Source organism: Trichoderma aggressivum (assembly GCF_033847375.1).
Source record: "Trichoderma aggressivum f. europaeum strain CBS 100526 chromosome Unknown scaffold_011, whole genome shotgun sequence".
NCBI classification, from domain to species: domain Eukaryota; kingdom Fungi; phylum Ascomycota; class Sordariomycetes; order Hypocreales; family Hypocreaceae; genus Trichoderma; species Trichoderma aggressivum.
Window position 1 is genome coordinate 580,816 of NW_026946377.1, and position 24,388 is coordinate 605,203.

The 24,388-nt window shown below is 51.9% G+C and overlaps 6 protein-coding genes across 6 annotated transcripts; 4 read left to right on the forward strand and 2 right to left on the reverse strand.

The window, feature by feature from the left end:
* Positions 1-2,575: 2,575 nt before the first annotated feature.
* Triagg1_3801 (uncharacterized protein) lies at positions 2,576-3,151 on the forward strand (the record flags this gene model as incomplete). Its single annotated transcript, XM_062898134.1, has 2 exons — positions 2,576-2,642; positions 2,724-3,151. 2 exons carry the CDS (start codon positions 2,576-2,578, stop codon positions 3,149-3,151), a joined length of 495 nt encoding a protein of 164 aa, XP_062757304.1.
* Positions 3,152-8,537: 5,386 nt separating this feature from the next.
* Triagg1_3802 (uncharacterized protein) lies at positions 8,538-9,505 on the forward strand (the record flags this gene model as incomplete). The annotated part of the gene is made up of 2 exons (XM_062898135.1): positions 8,538-8,832; positions 8,997-9,505. 2 exons carry the CDS (start codon positions 8,538-8,540, stop codon positions 9,503-9,505), a joined length of 804 nt encoding a protein of 267 aa, XP_062757305.1.
* A 2,975-nt stretch (positions 9,506-12,480) lies between these two features.
* Triagg1_3803 (CAZyme family GH2) lies at positions 12,481-14,783 on the forward strand (the record flags this gene model as incomplete). The annotated part of the gene is made up of 7 exons (XM_062898136.1): positions 12,481-13,001; positions 13,106-13,284; positions 13,355-13,749; positions 13,830-14,015; positions 14,087-14,230; positions 14,305-14,435; positions 14,504-14,783. 7 exons carry the CDS (start codon positions 12,481-12,483, stop codon positions 14,781-14,783), a joined length of 1,836 nt encoding a protein of 611 aa, XP_062757306.1.
* A 1,027-nt stretch (positions 14,784-15,810) lies between these two features.
* Positions 15,811-17,307, forward strand: Triagg1_3804 (uncharacterized protein; the record flags this gene model as incomplete). The annotated part of the gene is made up of 1 exon (XM_062898137.1): positions 15,811-17,307. The coding sequence occupies one exon, from the start codon at positions 15,811-15,813 to the stop codon at positions 17,305-17,307; it is 1,497 nt and encodes a 498-aa protein (XP_062757307.1).
* A 553-nt stretch (positions 17,308-17,860) lies between these two features.
* Triagg1_3805 (CAZyme family GT2) lies at positions 17,861-19,270 on the reverse strand (the record flags this gene model as incomplete). Its single annotated transcript, XM_062898138.1, has 3 exons — positions 17,861-18,262; positions 18,346-19,092; positions 19,151-19,270. The coding sequence occupies 3 exons, from the start codon at positions 19,268-19,270 to the stop codon at positions 17,861-17,863; spliced, it is 1,269 nt and encodes a 422-aa protein (XP_062757308.1).
* Positions 19,271-20,470: 1,200 nt separating this feature from the next.
* On the reverse strand, positions 20,471-21,845 carry Triagg1_3806 (uncharacterized protein; the record flags this gene model as incomplete). Its single annotated transcript, XM_062898139.1, has 2 exons — positions 20,471-21,252; positions 21,338-21,845. The coding sequence occupies 2 exons, from the start codon at positions 21,843-21,845 to the stop codon at positions 20,471-20,473; spliced, it is 1,290 nt and encodes a 429-aa protein (XP_062757309.1).
* Positions 21,846-24,388: the final 2,543 nt, after the last annotated feature.

Below are 24,388 nucleotides of genomic sequence, written 5' to 3' on the forward strand. Positions count from 1 at the left end.
GCCATGCTGGTACGCGAAAGCACGAGGTGTCGGACTGTACTATAGTACAGTTCGACACCTCGGTAGGTACCTAGCCAGGGTGAGTGTTAGTAAACCTCTAGACTTGGCTGGATCTCCCTCGCATATCGAATCCCTCAGCCATGGCCCCCAAGTCGTTGCCGGTGTGCCGTAGATGGTGTGAAGATTGCATGTGAGGCTGTTCCTTGGGGCGTTGTTGCAGGGCCCTCGGCAGATGTAGAGAGTACTTGACGGGGTCTCGAGGGTATTTTATGAAAGTATCGTGTACTTGCACAGCTTCTTGGATCTCCAACTCTGACCGCTCCCGTCTTGAAAGGGGGCGTGTGCAGATCTGCACAGGCAGACCGCTGATTTGGCACCTTGAGGATCGACCTGCTAGTACCATGCCGGTTTCAGAGGTTTGGGGGCCAACAATGCCGTGAGCTCAGATGTAGACGGGATATGCCTATGCGCACCTAACACCGGCAATGAGAGCCAAACAGTGCCTCGAGTGCGGAGTATGAGCAAAGATGCATTTCCTCGGAGATGGCGGCTGGATGACGTTCGACAAGGACGAGTTGGGGTCTGCCACGACAGCTTACACGTAAACCGATATGTAAGGAGAATTCCCAAGAGCGCCTCTGAAGGTTCGATCACGGGGCCTTAAGCTTGTCCAGCTTCTTTTGCCTTGGGGTGATATCGTCATGGCAAGTGGCTTCGTCTGACAACCGATTCTCGTCTTTGATAAAGCTCTGTCAAGATGGGTCATAGTGTAGCGCAGATACAACAATCTCGTAAAAGTAGATTGGGTTTAGGCATGGACTTAACTCGAGATCGCCAACCGCACATCAGGCGTTAAAGGCAAGTCCAAATAATGTACGTAGAGGTATGACCAATAGTGTTTGTCGTCAAGTTCAGCCAATATCATTTTCCTGGAGGCAGGTTTCTATATGCTGGCAGTAGCAGCGATATTCATCACATTCTAGTTTTGTGAAAGAGAAAAATAGAGGCGTAATGCTAGAATTGGACGGAAGAATCTTGAGAATGTGATCGAGAGACATGATGTCACATGATTTCAAGTTGTTTCCTCTATCAAAGCCGCAGAGTGGCAGAAAAAAAAAGAAGGAAAGAGGCAGAAAGAAATTCCCTCCACCGCCTTCGATCTTTCTCATACTACCTCCTTGGTACCCAGTACCGCATCTGCTGTCCTACATTTTTGTGATGTCTCTATTCATTCCTATTCCCATTTTATTTTTTGCCATGCTTGGAATATTACGGCACATGCTTTTCCGGTGAATTCGAGTTTCGTATCATATTTCACCTTGGCAAAGGAGAGGAACCATGGAAGTCAGAGGTTGAAAGATGTTTGATACTAATTAACCAGAGAAATGGGCGCTGTCAAACATGGTGGGTTGCCATTATGATGTCTTTCCGTTTGTTGTTTCGCCTCCTAGAATGTGACTTGACAAGGCTGAACAGCATTTCTAGATGAGAAACCTTGACAAGCCAACGGCGATAGTATACGACTCTTCAATTTCTTGCACCAGTCTGGATGTACCAGCACGTTTCAATAATTACGGACCCTCGAACAGCGCAAAGTAGACGTGAGCCTGTCTTGAACGGGGAGAGACACATAGTTGTATTGGCTCTTGCCCATATTCTGCATGCAACGAATATGGGCCAGCGCCTTCGTACGAGCCATACTCTTTTCACTATTCATTGGAGCCTTTGACACAAAGATTCGCTCCGTAGTGCAAGTGCTGGTATCGACGCCAACTGAGATTGCCATAGAGCACCTTCTGTATGATGGAATGGTGGGAACTTGGCTGTGTCGGTGCGGCGAAACTCCAAAGCTCTGTATAATCCAGACCAACATCAGAGCGTATAGTATGTCCACCAAAGTCGACCCTTTGCGTTATAACATGTTGTTGTGCCTTCTAATAAACGAGCAGGACACACGAAGAAAAGACCCGCGGCGCCGAGGCAGATTCTTGACCGGACGCAGCTATGGTCAGGGTTCATCACAACGGGTTACCCATTTGCTTCCAAGTTCTACCTATATCTTGGGCATTTTAACTGCAACGACCTGCTATATCAACCCCGACCATTACCTACCAATCTGATAACGGCCAAACATCTTGCAGTTGATTTTTCCGGGGCAACACTTGAACCAGGCATAAAGAAGCCTACTTGGTAGTCTCTTCGATTACCCCCGTCATTGACCCTCCACCAAGTCGTCTCACAGAATCGCTTCCGTCTCCAGCATTGAACGCAGCGTTCAACACCCACGGACCACTCCAAACCCGTGGTCGTCCTGGTTAGCATCATAGGTCGATTTTCGTTATCGCCCCTGGCATTGGGACGCCGGCTTGGAGGTTGGAGGCTACGTCATGCAGGATTCAGAAACATGCCACCACTCCACTAAAATCTCGTAGCCTTCGGCAGCCTGGCTTTTGCAAAAGAATTCTCAAACTCTCATCATCCCCCGCTTTCTCTTTACAAGGCATCGCCAACTTTATCGAATAAAAACCATTCTCGATTCTGCCATATAGCGCATTGCTCAAATATCATTGCAGAAATGCCTCTCTCCGGGCCACCCCTCATCTTGGTCGCCACGGGCATCGTTGGCTCATCATGGCTCTCGGGTAAACCCCAAAACCCAAAACCCAAATCTTTACATCAAGCTTCTCATGACAGAAATTCATTCTCATTCATCTCTTGAATAGGAGCTATCATGTCTTTTTCAATTGGTGGAGCGCCGGCTGCTGCCGCGGTGAAGCAATCGTCCGCCAAAATCTGGGCCGAGTTGTATAAGCGAGGAGCAGCTTCGATGCCAAAGGTAGCCATCGGCACGTCTCTAGCTTACCTAGTCGCAGCATACGACTCTTACCACAACGAAGGACCATGGGGGAGCTACTTGGGAGCCGTTGGCTGCGTTCTGTCCATTATACCCTTCACATTGACAATTATGAAGGACGTCAATGGGCAATTACATGAAGAGGCCCGTAGTGATATCGGCGAGGTGACACACGCGAACACACTGCGAGTCGATGACCTCTTGGACCGATGGACTACGCTGAATTTTATTAGAAGCCTCTTGCCGCTGGCAGGAACCGCCTTGGGCTGTCTTGCATTCTACCGTGGTGGACTCTAATGTACTCATACAGTTTTTATGAGAAGCATTCTTAATCAATCAACATGTGAGGATATCCAAGACATTGCTTTGCCACATAGTCCATCCAAATCAGCATGTCCGTGTGGTTCAGTCCATGCATGAATTATGAATGGCATGGCCATGAGTGTGATGGCACATTTTTATTGTTTACCTGCTGCGTTTCATTATCATAATCCATCGGTAATTATACGTGGTGCACCGGTTACACTGCTCATGCGTCAGGTAATTTACTTCAGTCACACGGCCAGAATGACAGATTGATCACCCAACAAGAAAACCTCCAAACTAGAGGAGATGAGACACTTGGTATCACAAGATGCCCATTCATTTACTACGAACGGCCAATGGGGGAAAAGCAAGAGACATGGCGGCCGCCAAGTATGTCCATGTTCCCGAAGTAGGCAACCGAAACATATGCCCAAAAGGCATGATAACTGTCAATCTTACCTATCACGCCGGATATTGCTGCAAAAATAGCTAGCTGCTCGTCGAGGTCTTACCTGCGCCTACCTACCAAGCCCTCCCATATCACACGAGCGGCACCCTGAGCACACCCGGCAGGTTACTAACCAAACGTCTTGGCCTCACTCAGCAGTCTGCCCTATGAGGCTTCATGAAAAAAGAGCGAGAGCCACAATCTACCTGCTATTCTGCTCTGATCTGCCCTTTCTTTGTTGGTCAGGCGATACATTGCGGTGTGAGATTGTTTGTCTAATGTGAAACAACAAAAGCAATAACTTCCAGGGATTTTCATCCTTCTCGGGAAGCTGAGCAGGGCGGTGCCATTGTACGGCCGACATCCAAGCGGATAAGCAAGGCATTCCGCGGCAAAGACGGACTATCGTCGCTGGAAAACCTGGAAGAGAGCTTTGATAACTAATGACGTGCAAGTTTGTGTTTGCTGATAAAGTAAGGCTCTCAACGGAGCGGGACGATGCCGAAATTAATCGGAGCTTGACACCCATTGATCACCATTAACAGGGGTAGGAATAGCATGTGCTAACACCTGAATTAGGTTGTTCCGATCTGGATCGGGGCTTGGCTTTGCGGCCATCGAGCGCTCCCCCAAGCCCCGAGTTCTAGACCAGCCAAGAGCTGTTTGCCGCGGAGTCGCCTGGCTTGTTATCACCAGAAAGAGGCGGTAGGCAATAAAGGCGCAGAAACAATAGATGGGTCCGCAGGTGACGGGTGGACATGCTTATCCCAGCCCAAAGACATGATCAGATTGTGAGCACAAAGTCGTCATTTGCAAGAGAATAACATGGTGAGCGGGCAGCCCACTGGGCCTCCAATCAACGAGGGATAATGGCATATTCCAAGTGCATCATCGAAGCAAATGAGAAGTTTTGCCTTGAGTGGAGAGACAGACGGTAGGGTCCCTGAAATAAGCCTAATCCATGCTGATGAAAAGGATTGTATCCCGGATTGCAATAAGAGGTGTCGTATGCTTTCGAAATAATTGGCCAGCGTATCTCGACATGTTGGCCAAGTATTGATTCTGGCACAACTTTGCATATTTTACATGCCGGCATGAATTCTACGTTCAAGGGACGTTTTAGGCACTGATGAAAGAGCCCAATCAAACGGAGTATGTCCATATGAGTGGCTGATCCAAAGCGTGATGGCAACCCCCGACTCCCTTGGGGAGATTGAGAATGAAGCATGTGAAACCTCTCGATACACTAATGAATGTCTACCCATGTAAGTCTGGTTGCCTTTTCTGACTCTGCTCTCTTGATTCAGTGATGAGAGCCTCCTAACTTGGCGGAAACAGGATATCCCCCTTCCACTTGAAAGACGGAACTGGGAAGCGGCCAAGCAATAATGGTCATCACAACGACGGCCAGGTTTTATGAAAGTCGCATTTGTACATGTATCTCTAGGTGAGGAGGTTTTCTTCCGGAGTGTTGCAGTAGCTTTTATCGAGCATGAAGCTATCGCGGCCTAGCCTTCACGGGGGTTCAGCAGGTAGGGTGCGGACAGTGGGAGACAGATATGGTCAAGAGTGATTCAATGACCCTTTCTTATCATCGCCATTAATAAGACCCGTACTAACCAAGAGCTTATTGTCCCTAGCTTGAGGCAGCAGCCCAATCACGTCCTTGGGCATAATATCCTGGCGGTCAGATGTGATGGATGAAAGGCTCGATTCCTATACGACGCCACAAGCGCGAAGAGCGAGGCAGACCCATGTATGCCTGCACGCCTATATGCTGTGTGAGCTAGGTGATGAGGGTACGCCGACAAGGTAGGAGCAGTAAGTAGCCGGGCTCGCTCGAATAACCATGTTTCTCTGATTTGGTACGTCCGAGTAGATCGTGAGCATTTCCGACAAGAGTTCTTGGCACAAACCACAGGTGACTGGCTATGTGAAAGCATGTCTCAGCTGAGGTCTCACACTCGATCCAGATTCGGCTCTCCGGAGGTAGATCCCATGCTCTCAGGTACGAGTAGTAGTACCTAGTATACCACCGCACATATGGAGGATACGAGTACACTGGTAAGATGAGAGAGTCCAGGAGCGATCAATATGCAGTGCTCGAAGCTGGCCTGCAGCCCTGGTGATATTGGGTCCGTGAATGCGTGGTGGAAGCATACGAGTACGGAATACTGGCAGTGGCATCCAGCTGAACCAAGGACAGCCCCTTTGGGTCTCTTCCTTGCCTTGTCTCGCGCCATCTTGCGGTGTTTATCTCGCTCTGCCGTCTTCGTAGCGTCTCTTTGCTTTTGTCCATCCTCCCGCCTTGCCTGATTCTCCCGTCTCTGTCAGTCTCTCTCTTCTCCCCTGCTAGATTCCCCTTTAGCCTCTTGGCGAAGTATCCAGCTCACCGGATTCTGGGTTACGAGCTGCAGTCGTCCCCGGTTTCCAGTGCACCCACTTCGACCATCATTTCCGAAGACGTCAGATCGGAGGGTCAAGGCTGCGGGGAGGGCGGCACAGACAGTGGCATGATTTTCTTGCAAAGCCCGATTTCATTTGATCTCTCTTTGTTTTTTTGTTTTCCCTATTTTCCCTCTTTTTTTGAGATGATTGTAATTTTCATTGCTTTTTCCCCCCCTTTCCCTTACAGGCAAGTGTTTCTAAAAGGAGGCTCGTGATTTGAGTGATGTGCGCAATCCTGCCCAAGCAAGAGCCCGAGGCTTTCGTACTCGCACCAATCCGAGGGTCTTGAAGCCGCCTTCCCCCCCAGTGCACCTTCCTCTTCATCCAGCGTATGATGCAATGAAAATTGAATGGGAAACCGCGTGAGCCACACCGTATTCATCACGTGATGATTTAATTTAGTAGGTAGTACTTTGTACCGACTTGCAAGCTTCATGCTCAACAACAGAACATTGGAAATGCAATGCCAACTCGCCTTTGCGATGCCCTCACCCCCTTTCATGGCCATCCGCACTCTCCCTCGCTACGAGATCAAAAGCGCTCTGTAATGTACTGTACTGTACCTACTGTACGAGTACAGGCATGGCCATCTCAGTGCTTAACCGATCAAGCCCAGGCCCGCAGAGGGCGAATCAGGCCGCAGTGTGTGTAACAGACGCTCGAGACAGCAAGGATTACAGCCTCCCTTCTGACTCAAATGTTTGCTTCTCTGCATGATTTTGGCGCCGCCATCCAGCCTCAGGCTGCGTTTTACTTGGTCGCTATTGGCATGCCCGGATGCTAATGCATGCAGCTCACGCCAGAATATTGATTGAATCGCAAGTCCTACTCTACCTTCTCTCTCTCACCTCTCACCTCTTGTACCTTCGCCTCCATCTCCCCCCTTTAACGCCTGTTCCTTTCGAAATGTTTTCCAGCTCTTTTGGCAGAAGAAGCGCGTACGCGGACTCACAAATACTCGGATCAGGAAACTCTCCCCAGTCGAGCCCAGGCACCACGCTTTGGCATGAGGGAACTAAAATAATGACGGGAACTAGCCCCGGGAGCCCGGAGTCTTGCACCCATCACAGGCGGGACACAAGCCACGAAATTGCCAAGTCGAGCCGGTGAAGCCACTAGCGTCCGCGAAGGGGGTGTTTGCATTTAGCCCATACAGCTGAAGCGCTCCCAGACATGGCTTCCGTGGCGTGGGGGAGTGATGTGATGCCGCAGTAAACGCCGATGAGCCTGAGAGCACGGGTGTGTTCCTCGTCGTCAATCATCTCTGCATTTTCTGTCGCACAAGAGATAGGTCCATGATCCCATTCGCCGCCGGACCGCCACAGGAGGGGCTCTCTTACTACAAGATCTGTGCTCTGCTGATGCCAATATTGATACACGCTGTATCCTTGAGCAAGACGACGAATGAAATCGTAGCAGGCGCAAAAGCAAAGCAAGAGCAAGCATCATGCATAAGGATGGAGCATCTCGGGGGCCAGGCCACCGTGACGTGGTTTCCGGGTTCATTGACAGCCCAGCCCAGGGCAATCTAATTTCGATGCATCTGCTTGCCATCTAGCCCCAGGGCATGCAGGTGCTCATCTGCGTACTCGTGCCTGGGTATCTCGCCCGGTATCCGATGCTGCTGAGTGAGACACGGCACCCGCATTATCAATAAGGCCGCCTTGCGGGCTTATTACTATTACTTATTGTTGTCGCAGAGAGATCTCTCATAATCACAGTTGATGTGAGTTGTGGCTGAGACAACGTCTTGCTGGCTTGCCGTGCTCAGCTCCTCGTTGTACATTGCTGTACACGTGTGTATATCGCACTCTCGCGCAAGTTAGCCACCTGAGTCAAACACTACCTATCATTCAGGCAGCAGGTATATAAACGGGATCATCTCTTCATCATTTGCCGAGCAGCAACCATCTTCAGGTCAGATATTCATGACGGACTCGCGGTCATACTCTTTGTTTATACCCAAATTCCTCACAAATTTCGCAACGTCACCATCCACTCCTGCGTTTTGAACTAGAATCGGCAATGCCAATTACCACAATCCTCCAGCACCAGAGAGATAGAGAGAAGCTAAATCAGCCCGACTTAGGCACTCATATCGCGGAAGACGACCACAATATCAGAAATAAGGACACCATCAAAGAGGTAAGAGTTTCTTAGGCCCTCGCTGTGGAATGATACATTGGAATATCTCTACTAACCAAAGAGGAACAGGCAGTGGCAGTATCTGGGCAATGTGTTGCCCCTGATTCGACTCATCAATCAAAAGTGCTCAATCGTTCAAAGCCTAGCTGCCTGAAGGTCGCCACATCGTCTACAAGGAAAAATTCCCCTAGGAGTCGCAAGACAAAGCAGACAAACTCAAGTCATCTCATTACAAGTGGAAAGACAACCGCTCAGCCACGGGCGACGCCCTTCGATACGCACAGTCCCACGCAGGTGCCTACTGTAAATTGTGACTCTGGGCGAGCATCTTGTACCATGCCACAAAACACACAGCCGTCTTGTACAAGTAATGAGCCTCGACAGAATTCTCTCTCGGAGCACCATGGGGGCCCGCTGTCCCCCACCGACTCGGTGTACGAGGTCGCACGGCGTGCCGTCGACTTTCTTGATGTTCACAAGACTCAGGATACAGCGCCTGGTATCAACGGTCCTCAACTGGTGGCTGCTACTACTCATCTCGGGGAGCTGAGGGCTCGGGAAAGATGTAACATTATGCGGACACCTCCTGCAAGCCATAGCAGTGCACAAACATCTCCTTCAAGCAACGGCAGTGAGAAGGCGCCTCAAATTCGTTGGAGCACTATACAGACATATCCCAGTTGTCGAGATGCTATTGTAAGCGGTTTAGAACCATCGCCTGTCTGCGGTCACCACTAATCTGAGTTACAGGTGTTTAGTGATAAGAAACGAGAACGTGAGATGGCTTCTGGACAGCAGCGCACGAGCTCGCAACGACCACGCCCGAGCTCGCAACCCTTCAATGGGCCACGCCCAAAGTCAAAGTCAGCGGCAGCTCGACGACGGGCGATGCTCAAGCATTCAGTGACATATACGCTGCCGGCTGCGAATCCACAAACCCCCGCCGCTCCAGAGCAACCGGCGGTTTACAATCCAGTAACGACTCCAAATCAAGTACACCCTCCACGCCCAGAAGTGGTTTCCCAATCGGCCAGGACTTTACGACAAGAGACACCTCTACACTCCGTGATGGCTCTACGTCCGGGGCCTCCTTCACGGTCATCCATGGCACCACAGAGCATGGCAAATGCACGGCCGCCAGCGAGATGGCAGCCTATATATCCGAAACCCACCCATCCACAATCTACGTCACAGCCGCCAGCGACTTCACAGCAGGCGATCCCAGAGACAAACAGAGAGCGTGGTCGCCGTCTCAGAAGAGAAGCGCAGCTCAGAAAAGAAGCTTCCCTTCGGCGCCGACATAGTCCTCCGTTGGATGACCCCCAAGAGCCCGCTATAGTAGAGTTTGCGCCGAGCGTTGGAAACAGAGTGGTCCAACATCTCATAAAGCATAAACCTGACGCTGTTGCAGCTTCCAAGCTATCCCATACAATTCCCAAGGAGACTGCTGTGCATTATAACAGTGTGTTAACTTGGCAGGCTGAAAACGCTCAAGTCACTGGAGGTCCTTCACCTCACGGGCACCCATCGCATTCCAACGACGTCGAATCAAGGCCCGCACCGTCTGACGTAGTACCAGCCTCTCAAGAAGCACAGGGTCTGGCACCAATCGTTGTGCCCATTAGAAGCATGCCAGTCTCTCAACAACTTGTGGGCACTGAAAATCATCCTCGCCCTGGCCATCCGAATACCTTGGCCCCGCAACGTGGTGTTCCATCACATCCATATTCCAGAGTCCCTTCCGGGGAGTCGGAAAATGCTCCGAATGGATATGGTATCTATCCCCCAGCACCAACACAGCAGAGCATATATGAACAGAGAGAGAGGAGAGTAATGGGCGATTGCGACAATGACGTCCAAGAAATTTCTCGACAGGATTGGCAGGCAGCTAACAAACACAGCCCAAGATATCGGGCTGGGCAAAGAGCCCAATCTGTTGTGGCCTCGGCTCCATATGAAAGAGCTATGGCACCCCCGGCCACTGCTTCTTCAGTAAACCCACAGAGCATCCCTGAGCCATTTTTTGACGAGGATGAGGGTATGGTGTTACCAATGAGCCCCGAGCTCCCCATCCATCAAAACCCAGTGTCCATTTCAGCTCAGGCTCAAGCTCAGACAGTCAAGAGGCCATCTAGCCAAGCGAATCCCATGTATGGTGGCATTCACAAACGAAAATTCAGCCGAGCCGGTCGAACTTCGCCGCCGCAAGCTACGGCGTCTCGAATCGCCATATCTCAGCTTGTGCATTCTCCAGCTAAGGTACCGAAAACAAGGGTGCCTCAGACTGCGGTGCGTCGAATTGCCGTATCTCAACTTGTGCTGCCTTCAACGGTGCCTCGAATTGCCATATCTCAACTTGTGCATTCTTCGACGGTGCCCCGAATCGCTATATCTCAACTTGTACATTCTTCAACTGAAGTACCAAAAACAGTGGTGCCTCGAGTTGCTATATCTCAACTCGTACATTCTTCAACCGAGGTACCAAAAACAGTGGCGCCTCGAGTCGCTATTTCTCAACTTGTGCATTCTTCAACTGAGGTACCGAGAACAGAGGCGCCGCCTCAAACTGCAGTGCCTCAGGCCACGATGCCTCGGGCTTCACGTCGAACTCCTTTGCCATCTGCCAGACCAGACAAGCAGCGGCGTGTTCGCCTTTCGCGTGCAGGAATGTGGCTATCTCAGGACGACCTCGACCGTTGGCAGGAAGAAAGAAGAGATCCCTATCGCCTCCCGTCATTCGATGACTCATTCAGCAATGTAACTATGACTGATGTTCAAACCAGTCATGAGAAACAGGCTTCCTCTGAACCGGCAGGAGGGGTGTTCAGTCTCGATGCTTATCGTATAAACCCTGCAACTTCTTGCGCACGCAATTGGCTTGGAATGGTAAATAACTAGGAATTTTCAGATAGTAACAGATGAGCTGAGACTCGATTGATAACATATCATGAAGGATGGCCTTTCAAATTGCCGCTCAACCGCCTTATCGAGCTCAGTGGTGATGGTGACGGGAATATCGGTACAGTGAGCATGGGTGTTAGCTTATATGAAATTGAAGTATTTTGTTTTTGGAATTGACCTTTCTTGCATCCCCGAACACCAGTAGACACACCGATTGTAGATAACGATTCATGGAGACCAGAAGAAGAGAAGATGGAAATATTCTTCTTCGTGAGCATGAGGCGAATGGTTGAAGTCAAAGTTTAGAATCGGCATGGTAACCGCCCAGCAACATTTACAATGTCCGCAGAATCGATCCTAGAAACAATCGCAACCAGTCCGGGCAAACACTTCCATAAACAAGCGATCCGACCTAGGGATAAAGCCTGAACCGAGAAATCCGTCGATGATGCTCCTAGTCTGTTGATCTACGGCTCACATGGCCCCGGCACTTTTATGCGACCCAATGGGGACCATCGGCTAAAATGCGACGCTGGACCAACATCTTGTTCCATGGATTGTGTTCGCATCTCGGATTCCCCCTCACGGCATTTGTACAATGGCGTCAGATGATCAACAGTTGCACGATGTAACCTGAAGACAAAGCTCTGCCGTAGCATGGAACCTCTAGCCTCTCCATTGCGGTGTACAGCCGCAATTTCCAGTACCAATGTAATGTCGTGGCATAGTCCCGCTGAGGAGAAAAGCGTATTCAAGAGGCGTACAAGACGTAGCAAGCAATTAAGCTTAATGAAATTATATGGAGCCCCGTGGATTGGCCGAAGAATCCGTGAGAGTCAGGGGAACATGGATTGTTGTCTTTCTCCGCATTGATCGGCCTCGGTTCCGCTCCTTCCACACCAACGTACTCTTTCAAGACCGATCCAACGGGTTGGGAAGATGAAAGACGCCTATCCAGTAAGCCGACGGTACATACCATGGGATGGATCCATTCTGTCCACCGCTCGTTGTGCGTATACTTGTTGAACCTTGTCGTATCTGCATCTCCACATCACCCCTCATTATGAGGTATAGAAAAAGTATCCATGCGTAGGACAACAGGCCATTGCTCGCATGCAGCGTATCATTGGGTTAGGCAGAAGGCAAGAAAAGAGGGGAAGTGAGCTCGATGCAAGGGATCCTCCTTGAGAATGTAGCAGTATTTATAGATACAGTTCTCCTCTGGTTCTGGAGAGAGGTAAGACCTCAGATAAAAAGGGTTGCCCCCTCCCTTGAATTGAGCTTCTCCTTTCTGTAAACAAAACAATTGGGTATCCTCCATGCGGTAGGTCCATGCTGTAGGACCATCCGAATAAGAAGAGCTCTGAATACGCCGAATATGATTTCGGCACGTCTGCTTGTGCTTGCCTGTTCTCTGGCGGCTGCCGTCGCGCAGAGCAGCAGTCCGACACCCTACAAGGTTCAGACACCGCCCTTGGACACTGATTGGACGTACAGTGTTGGTACCAATCCATGGCCAGAGCATCCCCGGCCACAGCTTCATCGCGACGCCTGGAAGAGCCTCAATGGCATTTGGACGTTTCAGCCTGCTGGTCCTGGGGATGGCGACTCCGATAGCCCTCCGGATGGCCCACTTCAGAGCGAGGTTCTGGTGCCGTCCTGTATCGAGAGTGGGCTCTCGGGACTTCAGCTTATGAACATCACAGACATGTGGTTCGCGACCAGCTTCAAGATACCGCATGCCTGGCATGGGCAAAATGTGATCTTGAACTTTGAGGCAGTTGACTACCAGGCGGTGGTGTTTGTGAACGGAGCCAGGGCCGGGACCCACACCGGAGGATATTTTCGGTTCGGGGTGGATATAACCCAGTTTGTCAAGTTTGGCGATGACAACAGCGTGTAAGTCATGTTCCCCCCCTTGGTGGCCGCGACAATGTGATCATTCGCTGTGGCAGGAGTGAGCGTGTGAATGGTGATGATGCTGCATACTGATCTCGGAACAGAACCGTGTTTGTTCACGATCCAACAGACTTGGATGTCATTCCAGTTGGAAAACAGACCCGAAATCCTAGCCACATATTCTATCGATCGTGCTCCGGAATATGGCAATCTGTGTGGCTGGAAAGTGTGCCCTCAAACCATATAACCCAGCTGGACGTTGCTGCGGGAATGGACGGCACAGGTACGAAACTACCAGAATCCCCCCTCTGCAGTGGCCTGCGATCCAAACTCACGTCTAACGCCATTTATAGTCTCTGTGACGGTCCACAGCTCGAACAAGCAAGGCACCTCCGCCAAAGTGTCCGTCGTCGGACTCGACGGTCGCGTCATTGCTTCGCAGAAGGGCCCTTCCGATGAGGAGTTCAAGTTCCAGGTCAAGCAGCCAAAGCTGTGGTCTCCAAACTCTCCAACTTTGTATAACTTGACGGTGACTCTTGGTGAGGATGAAGTATCCAGCTACACTGGATTTCGCACCATTTCCAGTGGGAAAGTCAAGGGGGTCCAAAGACCACTCCTAAACGGACAATTCACATTCATCTTCGGCACGCTCGATCAGGGATTTTGGCCTGATGGGCTGTATGTGCCGCCAAACAGAGAAGCCATGATATATGATCTGAAGATGCTTAAAGGGTTGGGCTTCAACACGGTCAGAAAACATGCAAGTAACCCGTTTATCCGTCACCAGCTTCTTGTCGATTGGGTACTAAATCAAGTCGTATGCCGCAGATCAAAGTTGAGCCAGATTTGTTTTACCGAGCTTGCGATGAAATTGGTCTGATGGTCATCCAAGACATGCCTAGCCTGACTAACGACGGGAGTCGGCCTCCGAATCCTGACCAACAGGCAGAGTTTCAACGTCAGCTCGAAATCTTGGTCAATGAGCATAAGAGCTATCCATCGATTATTACTTGGGTTTGTTCTCCCATGGCTGCCCATAATTGATCTCCACAATGATTCAAGCTGACTCCAAATCCACGATGCAGGTCATTTATAACGAAGGATGGGGGCAGCTCAGGGGTCCACCCTATCCTGAACTGCAACTCGTGGAAGTTGTTCGTGAAATCGACTCAACAAGGCTAATTGATGCAACAACCGGGTGGAATGATCATGGCGCCGGAGATTATTCGGTGAGTCGACTGTCATGTTCCATACATGATTTGCTCGAGAAGAGAACGCGGGCTGATGAATGCGTCATGATAAGGACAACCATCACTACGCCAATCCGCAATGCGGAACACCGTTTTATTCCACTCCTTCTTCTCCGTATGACCCCAACCGTATCGGGTTCCAGGGCGAATTTGGCGGCATCGGCCACAATGTATCAATCGAACAGTTGGTCTCCCTTCTCTACTCTGCATCTCTCAACTGTTGGGAGAGTTCAGTAGCTGACAAACTGTTAGTCTTTGGAACGTTCAAGAGGCCATCAACACCATCAACCAAACTTACGAAGTCAATGACGACCTGGTTTCATACAACTATCGCGCGAGTCTCTTGTTCCGCGAATTTTATGACCAGGTTGAGCGCTATGCTTGCAGCGGCGGCATCTGGACGCAGACGACCGATGTCGAGGGTGAAGTTAATGGTCTATACACGTATGACCGCCGTCTTTTGAGGCCAGATCCGAGGCAGTGGAAGAGCGCTATCAACAAGTTATACGCGGCTGCGGCAGGGAGGCGATGATTGTGTAGGCCATATATGCGAGCCAGTATAGTGCAGGGTAGTGGTAGATGATGGCAGCTACTCCATGATATCTGAACCCTGATTGAGGTTTGATGCATGTAATGAAATTGCTTCTTTGAATTCGTTGTAGAAGCATCATCTTGTCCTACCGGTTAATCGACTCCATTGAAACAGCCTTCGTATTGTTGTTGCTGCTGTTGTTGTTATTGTTGCTGGCGAAATAGTGCAAGATTTCCACCATTGAGGTGCTCTGTCCAATCCGCAACCCGAAGAATCCATTGCATGATAAAGCTCTGGGGGAGCTAGGCTGATGTCCTGGTGTCAAGAACTGGAGGAATGTTTGTTGAAAAGTGTCTGATTCTGCCAAGGTACTCGTACTCCAATGCCCTGTTGATGTTGGAGTGCTGCCTCAGACATCAATTCTCGTTGATGCCTTCCGCAACTTGCAACTGCCTCTTCGCAAAACCTCACCCCCCACCTGCCACATGCAAACCGCCACCAAACAAAGCTACATTGAGTACTCCGTATGTACCGCCCGTTCCCCAAAAGGGCTAGATCAGGTCCAGAACATCTCCCTCGTTTCCCCACCATCCCGCAATCGTATTCGGACCTTTGACCGCTAGGCAGTTTCCGAGAAAGTTTGCAGCCAAAAGACTCAAAAGCCACTTCATCGTCCCACAATCATGTGATAGAGCTCCTTTTCAGCATATTCGTCATGTCATGAACAGGGACCCAATGCGATTATCAAGTTGATTCGACTCTCGCGGATTGGTCAATTGCGCAGCGTTTGCTTTGGCTTGTGACAGTCTGTTGGACCGCCCAAGAACAAGGACAATAAATACCTAGACGACGATACCGTTTCCCCGGCCGCCCTCACTGCAAGTTGCAACAACATTGGCTCTCCCCGAGGGCCTTGCTATCCCTTCAATTACATCGATAGATTTTGATTCTCGACTCGACCGTCCCGAACGAGCATTTACAAGATCATTCTTCTCTTTCCACCGGGTACATCTACAATTGCAGTTCAATGTCGGAAACAATGATTTCGGAGGTCCATACACGTGAGCGGCGTGACGTCTACCATGAGGCCGATGTCGTCGTTGTCGGTGCCGGTGTCTTTGGCTGCGCGGCTGCCTTCGCTCTGGCAAACCAGGGACGCTCGGTGCTTCTTCTCGAGAGATGGATGCATGAGCCCGACCGGATTGTGGGCGAGCTGCTGCAGCCAGGAGGTTTGACGGCCCTGAGGAAGCTGGGCCTGGGCCACTGCATCGAGGCCATCGACGCAATCCCTTGCTACGGCTACAACGTCATCTACCACGGAGAGCCATGCGCTATTCCCTACCCCGGACTCAACGAAAAGGGCGAAGTGACCCATGCGTGGGGAGGAAGAGGGACGGGCGGAACGAAGCAAGAGGGGTGCGGATTCCATCACGGCAAATTCATCTCGCAGTTGCGCAAGGCGTGCCTGGGCCACAAGAACATCACAGTCGTCGAGACAGAGGTTGTCAAGACGATTCGAGGAGAGCACACAGACCAGGTCCTGGGCGTGGAGTCACGGACCACAGTCAACAAGGAGACGGGAGAGAAGAAGAGCGACTACTTCTTTGGCCAGCTCACCATTGTTGCCGACGGATACGACTCCAAGTTCCGAAAGCAAGTCCTAGAGACCAAGCCCGTCGTCAAAAGCAAGTTTTATGCCCTGGAGCTGGTCGACACGAAGCTACCGCTGCCCTTCCACGGCCACGTCATCATCGGCAACGCCTTCCCCATCCTCCTCTACCAGATCGGCACCCACGAGACCAGAGCGCTCTTCGACGTGCCCGCAAACATCCCCCAGGCCTCTCCCGAAGCCGGCGGCGTCCGCGGCTACATCAAGAACTGCGCCATCCCCGTGCTCCCCGAGGCCATCCGCCCGGCTGCCGAAAAGGCCCTCGCCGACGGCAAGATCCCCCGCAGCATGCCCAACAGCTGGCTCCCCGCCGTTCCCCAGACCCCGAGCGGCCTCGTCGTCCTCGGCGACGCCCTGAACATGCGGCACCCCCTTACCGGCGGCGGCATGACCGTCGCCTTCAACGACGCGCTGCTGCTCTCCGAGCTGCTGCATCCCGACCTCGTCCCCAACCTCGAAGACAAGGCGGCCATTCGCGACGCCATGAACAAGCTCTACTGGCGCCGCAAGAACTTCACCAGCATCATCAACACCCTCGCCCAGGCCCTCTACTCCCTATTCGCCGCCAACGACCGCCAGCTGCGCGCCCTCCAGCTGGGCTGCTTCGAGTACTTTCGCCGCGGCTGGACCGACGGGCCGGCCGGCCTGCTCGGCGGCATCATCCAGCGACCCCTCGTGCTTGCGTACCATTTCTTCTACGTCGCCTTTGTGGCCATCTGGATGAACGGGGCCAACGTCATTGGCGGGCCGCTGGGCTTCTGGAAACTGCCCCTCGCGCTGCTCGATGCCGTTCTCATCCTGTGGAAGGCCTGCGTGGTCTTTTTGCCAGTTATCTGGAGAGAAGGCTTCCAATGAAGAAAAATATGAGCAAAGCAAAATCCAACACAATTTCTTTTTAATACCTTGTTTCTTATATATATACATGCTTCTTCTCTTGTATGAAAATATCAACGTTGGATTTTCTTTTGGCATTTACCACAGGCGAGGCGCGGAGTTATACGAGGCTAATATACCTTGGAGAGAAAGAAGAAGAAGAAGAAGAAGAAGAAAATGGCAAGGCTAGGCTCTGGATGAGAAAAATGTAGTTACGCAATTATGGCTAGAAAAGATGCTAGAGACGTTAAATAATCGTAATACTAACCTCATTTCATATGACTCTTTTTATTTTTCTTATTTTCCATGCTGTAGCTATCTGGCCCTTCGATGCCATGTAGGTGTGAGTGCGGATTCTATGCCGCTTGCCTGCTAGATGTGTTAAAACGAGTACAAGTTGCTGGCCAATGCTTAAATCGAGGCCCTGCTGCGCTGACTAGATTAGTCCTACTCTGCTTGATATCATCCATGATAAACATGTGCCAGTTTTCCCAAATTTCATTCTTCTCTCCATCATTTTGCATGTAGTCAAGTCTCAGGTGAGGCGTCTCCTATATACGCCCATCATCCAACTCGCCCTCAAGACGGCCAGTCCAATGGCCATTTTGATACTGTCCTGGATAACATTCAGCTTACTTCCACCGACCTCGTGCCACTCAATCGGCACCTCGGCGACCTTGATACCGGGGCTAGTGCCGATAACACTGCCATCGCTGCCCAAGACGGGAGTGGCCGGGGCGGACTCGGCGAGCATCAGCATCTCAATGTCGAAGATCCAGCCTTCGGCATGCATGTAGGGGACGATGTGTGGCAGAGAGGCGCGGGTGAAGAGCTTGAAGCCGCATTGGGTGTCGCGGATGCGAGATGTGGCGGGAGGCGTGAGGATGGTGAGGACCAGGTGGAATGACCGCATGAGAAAGTTTCGAAGAGCAGAGCGCTGAGAGAGTGAGAGAGAGAGAAGAGGTTAACAGAAATACAGAGGTGTGATATGTCGTTCATATGAGACGGATTTTGACATACCTTGACAACGGCCTCGCTGCCAACGAGATGGGCACGGCTGCCAATGGCAACACCACGGCGTGAGCCATCCACAACGTCTTCAACGCCTTCAATCAATCTCGCCACGTCGCTAAACCGCGATGCGCCATCTGCATCAGCAAACAAGGCATACTCGCCGCGCACATGACGAAGGCCATGAGTGACGCCGCCGCCCTTGCCCCGGTTCTTAGCCAGAGACACCACCCTCAGGACGTCGTGCAGGCCATTCTTTTGCGCAAACTCCAGAACCACATCGACCGTCTTGTCGCGGCTCCCGTCATTGACAATGATGATTTCATAGCCGCTGAGGCCCAGCTCCTTGGGATCGGCAGCACCAGGCGCATGCCGCTTCTTTGCCGGCGTAGTAGGGTTCTTGGCGCCGGCGCCGCGTCCAAAGTGCGTGTCCAGATACTCCACGGCCTCCTCCAGCGTGGGGATGACACGGTCTTGCTCGTTGTACGCGGGGAAGACGACGCTGAGGAGAAGCTCGGCGGGCTCGATGGAGCCGACGTCAGGAGTCGGGTATGCCTCGTCCGGGCGAACTCGCCGCTCGCTGAGGCGGCGTTCTGCGAGCCACCGATCGTACCAACAGGGAAGAGGGCGCGGCGTCGTCTTGCCAGAGGGGCTGCTGGTGATGTATGTCTTTTCAGAAGACAGGGCGGGGCGAGGCTTCGGGGCGACGAGGTGGAGGAGGATGAAGAGCTGCGCATCACCGGTTAGCTTCGCGGGCTTGAAAGGGGGGAGGGAGCAATTGAAAGAAATTAAGAGGCGGGAGATGGCCGCATACGCTGACAAGGCCAAGCAGGACCAGCACCAAGAAGAGGGCGAGGAGGATATAGACTGGAGTTGCTTTGGCCCAGGCCCAGAGCGGCGCGGGAAGCTCCAACAAGGCTGTCGCAAAGTCCATTTTTGGGTGTTGGCGCTGGCCTGAAGCCAAAGACGGGGGAGAAGAATGGATCAGTCAGATGCTGTGCATGTGTAGGAATGGAAAGACGAAAAGAGAGTGGGGGGAAAGAAGAGGCAAAAGAAGAAGAAAAAGACGATGAATAAATGTTAAGCGAAACCAAACAATTGAGGAAAAAAAAAAGGACAAATGAAAAGGAATGCGAGATGTCGAAATGCCAGATGCCGCAAGTTTCACTGACACCTGGCGGATAAGCTGTCCATCGTACAGTACCTAGTATGACGCGCCTGCCCGAATCTGCGGTTGCCAGCAGTGAGGCCACAGTTTCGGGGTGCGGGGGGCAGATGGTCTCCACACGGCAAGGCTAGCCAATCACGGGCAGCGGGTTTCGGGTCCGTAGCGGTGCCCGCTTATAGTGGCGGCGCTGCTTGAGGTGGCGGTACAAGTGCAGTAGTGAAGAGCGCTGTGGCTTATTACTACTAGGTACTACTAGGTAGGTACCTATCTCGTATCAACTGTATCAGTATCACTGCCATTGATCTCAATTTCACAACGGGCACACGGTATTATCGACGACGAGATTTTCACGCAGAAAAGGCCAAGTGCACTCAAGTAATGTCATTTCTAATTGAAGTTGAAAAGAAAAAAGAAAAGGATAGAAAAGAAAAAGAAAGGAAAAATAATGGCAGAGACAAATATGGAAACAACACACAACTCGCCCGTTGTAATCCCAGTGTATCAATCAAAGCGCCCATTAAATAAATCAATATCCAAAAAGTAAAAGAAAGAAAAAAGCCCCCTGTTTATAATGAGAGCGCGCGTATGTGCGTGTGTGTGCCAACTCTTTCTATTCCATCAAACAAATTTTCATTCCGTCATAAATGAATGGCCTGCTCTCTTTATGCCGCCAAAGATTCTCATCGGTGCTGGTAAGCTTGCAAAGCATGCTCCACGCCCGGAGTATGCCATAGTATAGTCGCTGTGCGCAGAACATGTCAAAGCATCAAAACAAAGGAGAAAAACCAAGTAAACTCCGGATTCCATATATTCTTTCCCTTTCACCCAAAGTAAATGGCCCATCAGTGGGCAAGAATAGCAAGCAGTCATGGTATGGTGCCATATCCAAAATGCAAGCAATGCAATAGACTGAAACAACAACAAAAAAAGGGAAGTACAAGGGCTGATATCAATTAGATTGCCCAGCTAAACAGTGACAGCAGGCGCTTTTGAGCTAGCCCAACGGGATTTCTTGGCAAGCTTGCTGCTGCTCTTGGAAAATCTCTTTGACTTTTTGGTGGCCTCGGGCTCTGGCACCGAATCTTCTTCTGGGAAGACGTTGATGATGATGGACTGCTTGACAACGGGAGTAAGGACTGGGTCGGGCGTTGGGACAGCTTTGGGGGTAGGAGTAACAGCAACAGGAGCAGGAGCAGTGACAGGTTGACGTTCGCTCTCAGACTTTGCAGCCGCCAACGCTTCAGCACCAGACTCGATCCGTTCCAGCTCTGTGAATCGAGTCACCTTGGCAGCTTTGCGCTCCTTGGAAGCCCTGCTGTTATGTTCCGGAGAGGGGTTGCGGTCCGTCGATGCAAGAGCGGAAGTAGAAACAAGAGTGGTAGCCGAGGTGTTGAGGCTGGCATTGAGGGAGCTGGCAAGAGACGTTTCGGGCAAATCAACCTGCGGAAGGGTGTAATTGCGCAGGATTGGGGTGGGTGCGTTGACAATGGGCGCAATGGACGCAATGGAGCCGAAGCCTCTCATGGACGTGGGAGGGCGGGAATCTCGGGCGGCTCCCTTTGCCGAGTTTGCCATGGCAATTCGCTCAATGGATGAGTCGGACGTGCGGCGATGGCCCGGCCGCGGTCGACGACTGGCCCTCTCGGCCGCCGTGGGAGGCGGGGGAGGCCGCACCACGGGAGGGCGGGCAAGTCTCATCTCGAGGTCATCTTGAGAACTCGTAGAGCCGCTGGAGCTCTCTGATTCTTCTGGGTGTCGGGAGCGGCTGGTTAGCATCTTGCGGGTCAAGGTGGCGCACAGAAGCAGCAGCAGACGACAGCGACGACGACGAACCTTGAGAGGAAGTTGGGCTGGTCCTCGATGTGTTGTAGCCAGACACGGACACTCTGACGACCTCTTTGCCCTTGGCCGAGGCGGCGTAGGCCGTAAACTGCGAACCAACATCGGGCATTGAGTGGGCAATGTCCCGGCTGTAGCCTGCCGAGTAGGGTGAGACACCCGTGTAGCTGTACGCTCGGGGCAGGCGGACCATGGGGGTGACGCTCTTGTCCGTGGGGTACGAGACATGGGACAGGCTGCTGCCAACGCGAGGGGCGCCGGGCATGTTCATGTGGTGGCCGGACGCAGCCATGGCACTCCTCCGGCGGTTCTGCTCCTGTATCTTCTGTCGGTCGTCCTCTCGCCAGCTGGGCGGCGCGCTGGCGATGGCATCCGTGGCGGCGTGTGTGGGGACGTGCCTGTAGGGAGTCTTTTCAATTTCCTTCTTCTCTTGCTCAGCGAGCTTCGCATTGTGCTCCTTGGCCTGCTGGCGGCTCTTTCTCATGCGCGAGAAGATGGACATTTTGACCCTTTGTTTTCCCTGCGCGGCAGTTCCTTGTTTTGTCACCGGCCAGGCTGTGGTGTTGCAACCGAGGCGAACCCAGGTCCAGCTTCACTTCAAGGTTCAGAAGCCCCAGATATATATATGCGTGCCAAGCAGACGGATGGGTGGTGTAATGGGAACCGGGGTATAGTAGAATAAGCTAACGGGGTAATGCAAGCACAGAGCGGCTCCGCTCCGTAAGCTTCGGAAGGGCAAAGAGGAATGATGCGGCAGCGATGTGCCGAAGATTGTTGCAGATCTGATGGATTGGCGTTTCAGGGGAGCGATGACGGGGATGTTGTTGGTACTGCTGTTGCGCCGTCGACAGTGAGCGAGAGAAAAGTGTGAAGAGCGGGACTTGGACTCGGCGTGACGGAGAAAGTATAAGCAGTAGTGGTATAGTATCTGTACTCAGGCCGAGTTGGTGGTTTGGCAAGTTGAGGTGCACTCGTAGCTTGCTCTTGGCGAAGGACCACTCTCTTATACTAGTAGTATCTAGAAAGTTTGTTGAGTGTTTGATATGGATGGAGAGGTGGATGGGCCGCTTATAAGTGAGTGGGTGGATCGGATCAGATGCGAGGGATGAGATGGACTGGGTCTCTGCTGCTGGGCGGGTTCAAGGCAAGACAGCAGGGCCTTGCTCACCTTGGAGCCAAGCGCCGGAGCCGGGTTTAGATGACGATCTAGCCCGTGGCGGTTGGTTGGCTCAGCTTCACCAAGCCCTGGTCATGGGAGTTGGGGAACCAGAGGTGACAGCTAACGATAATAGGGGGTGCTGAAGAAGAGGAGGGAGAGGAAGAGGCCGTAATCAAGCGAGGGGAAGGGAGAAGAGACGAGCAAAAGTTGGGCTCCAGCCCTATGTCAGAGAAGGCCTGGGGAGCTGAATAATGACTCTATGCTGCGGATCACCGGGAATGGCGGACCAGGAGAACGAGCGAGGAGAAAACAGAGGGCAAGAGAGAGAGAGAGAGCAGGAGATGGAGAACAAGGAAAAGAGGGAGGGTACAACTACCTGGTTGCGGTTAAGGCACGCAAAGGCAAGGAACAGAAGAGAAGAGCAATGGAGATTTTGGAGAATCGGGGGGTTTGCCGATGCAGATGGGAGAATAGTGTGCTTTTTTGCGCCTAGGCGTCGAGCGCTGGGCACAGCTGAAGGTGATGGACAAGCCGCTGAGGTACTCGTACATTCACCTGTGCTGGCACGTACCCTGTCGGCTACTACCTCTGCTAGGTAGACAAGAGGCAGATGAGATGGCTTGCAACGGGGGCGCAAATGGTTGGCTCGGGACATGGAGGTTTTTGCAATGGGACGATGCAAAAGCGGCTGACTCGAGGGATTGGCGTCGTAAGACGTGTGCAGGACGGTGGCACACGTGGTTGCAGGAGGCTGTACCAAGTACTTGGCCTGGGCCGGGTACCGGTACATGCAGCGTATCGGGCTTTGGGAATCGTGATGTGGGCTTATCAGGGATGCTCATGCTCATGCTCATGCTCAGGGCATGTCTGTCTCCATGGATGTTGTTCAGATTGTACTCGTCCTGTACTCGTATGTACCCGTCCCTCGTACTGCACTCGAATGGATGACTTCATGTTTTCAATGGATGCTCGTTGAGTGATCCAATGCCATTGGCGCCACTGCTGCTCCTCTTCCTCCCAGCACTACTAAAGTAGCCCAGTTTATTTTCGATTGATCAGTCATGTCTCACCCAACAATGGGATCATTGTCCGGGCACTGGTGAAACCTTGTGTCAGAAGACGAACGAGCAGCAGCTCAAATCGATGCATCTTATCAGCAAAAAAAAAAAAAGAATAAAAACAAAATAAAAATAAAAAGCCAATGGCACGGCCTTAGCAGCTGAGGCGAGAACGGGCCCTAGCACGCTTGGACACGGCCTGAAGCCCCTCCGGCGGCCCATCAAGGATCCATGCCCTAATGCCGTTACTGCCACCGTTCGGGGCGGCGGCAGCCCGCTGGGCTAGGCACTAAACAACAAGTAGTGCGCTAAATACTTTCCGCGCAAAGCGTAAAAACTGGCGATGCGATCCCACTAGCAGTTGATGGCAACCAGGTACCTGATAGATAGCGGTGGGACCCCCCAAGCCGCAATTTGATGCTTGCATCCATCTGATCCATGCAATCAACTCCATCCATTGATTTGATTTGATTTGATCCAAGACGTTGCCTGGAATTGAAGTCGAGGTCAAGCAACGGAAGGGGCAGATAACGCACTCGCCCGTGTAGAAATGAATCCCGTCCCGTACAGGTACTTCTCACCACGTTACAGCGCAAATTGATGGGTTGTCGAAATGACCGAGGCACGGGACTCTTTCTTGTCAAACACCACCAGAACAAATCAATATTTCCATGCACAAAAGCATCGCCACCACCACTGCTACCACCTCTCTGTACAGTGCACACACAATGCTACCTCCGCAGTTCGCCTGACCACGTTGCAGTGAGGCGAGTTAGATCCCGCCGTAGGTATCTTCTCCGTCTTGGAGTTGTTGTGAGCTCGACTTCA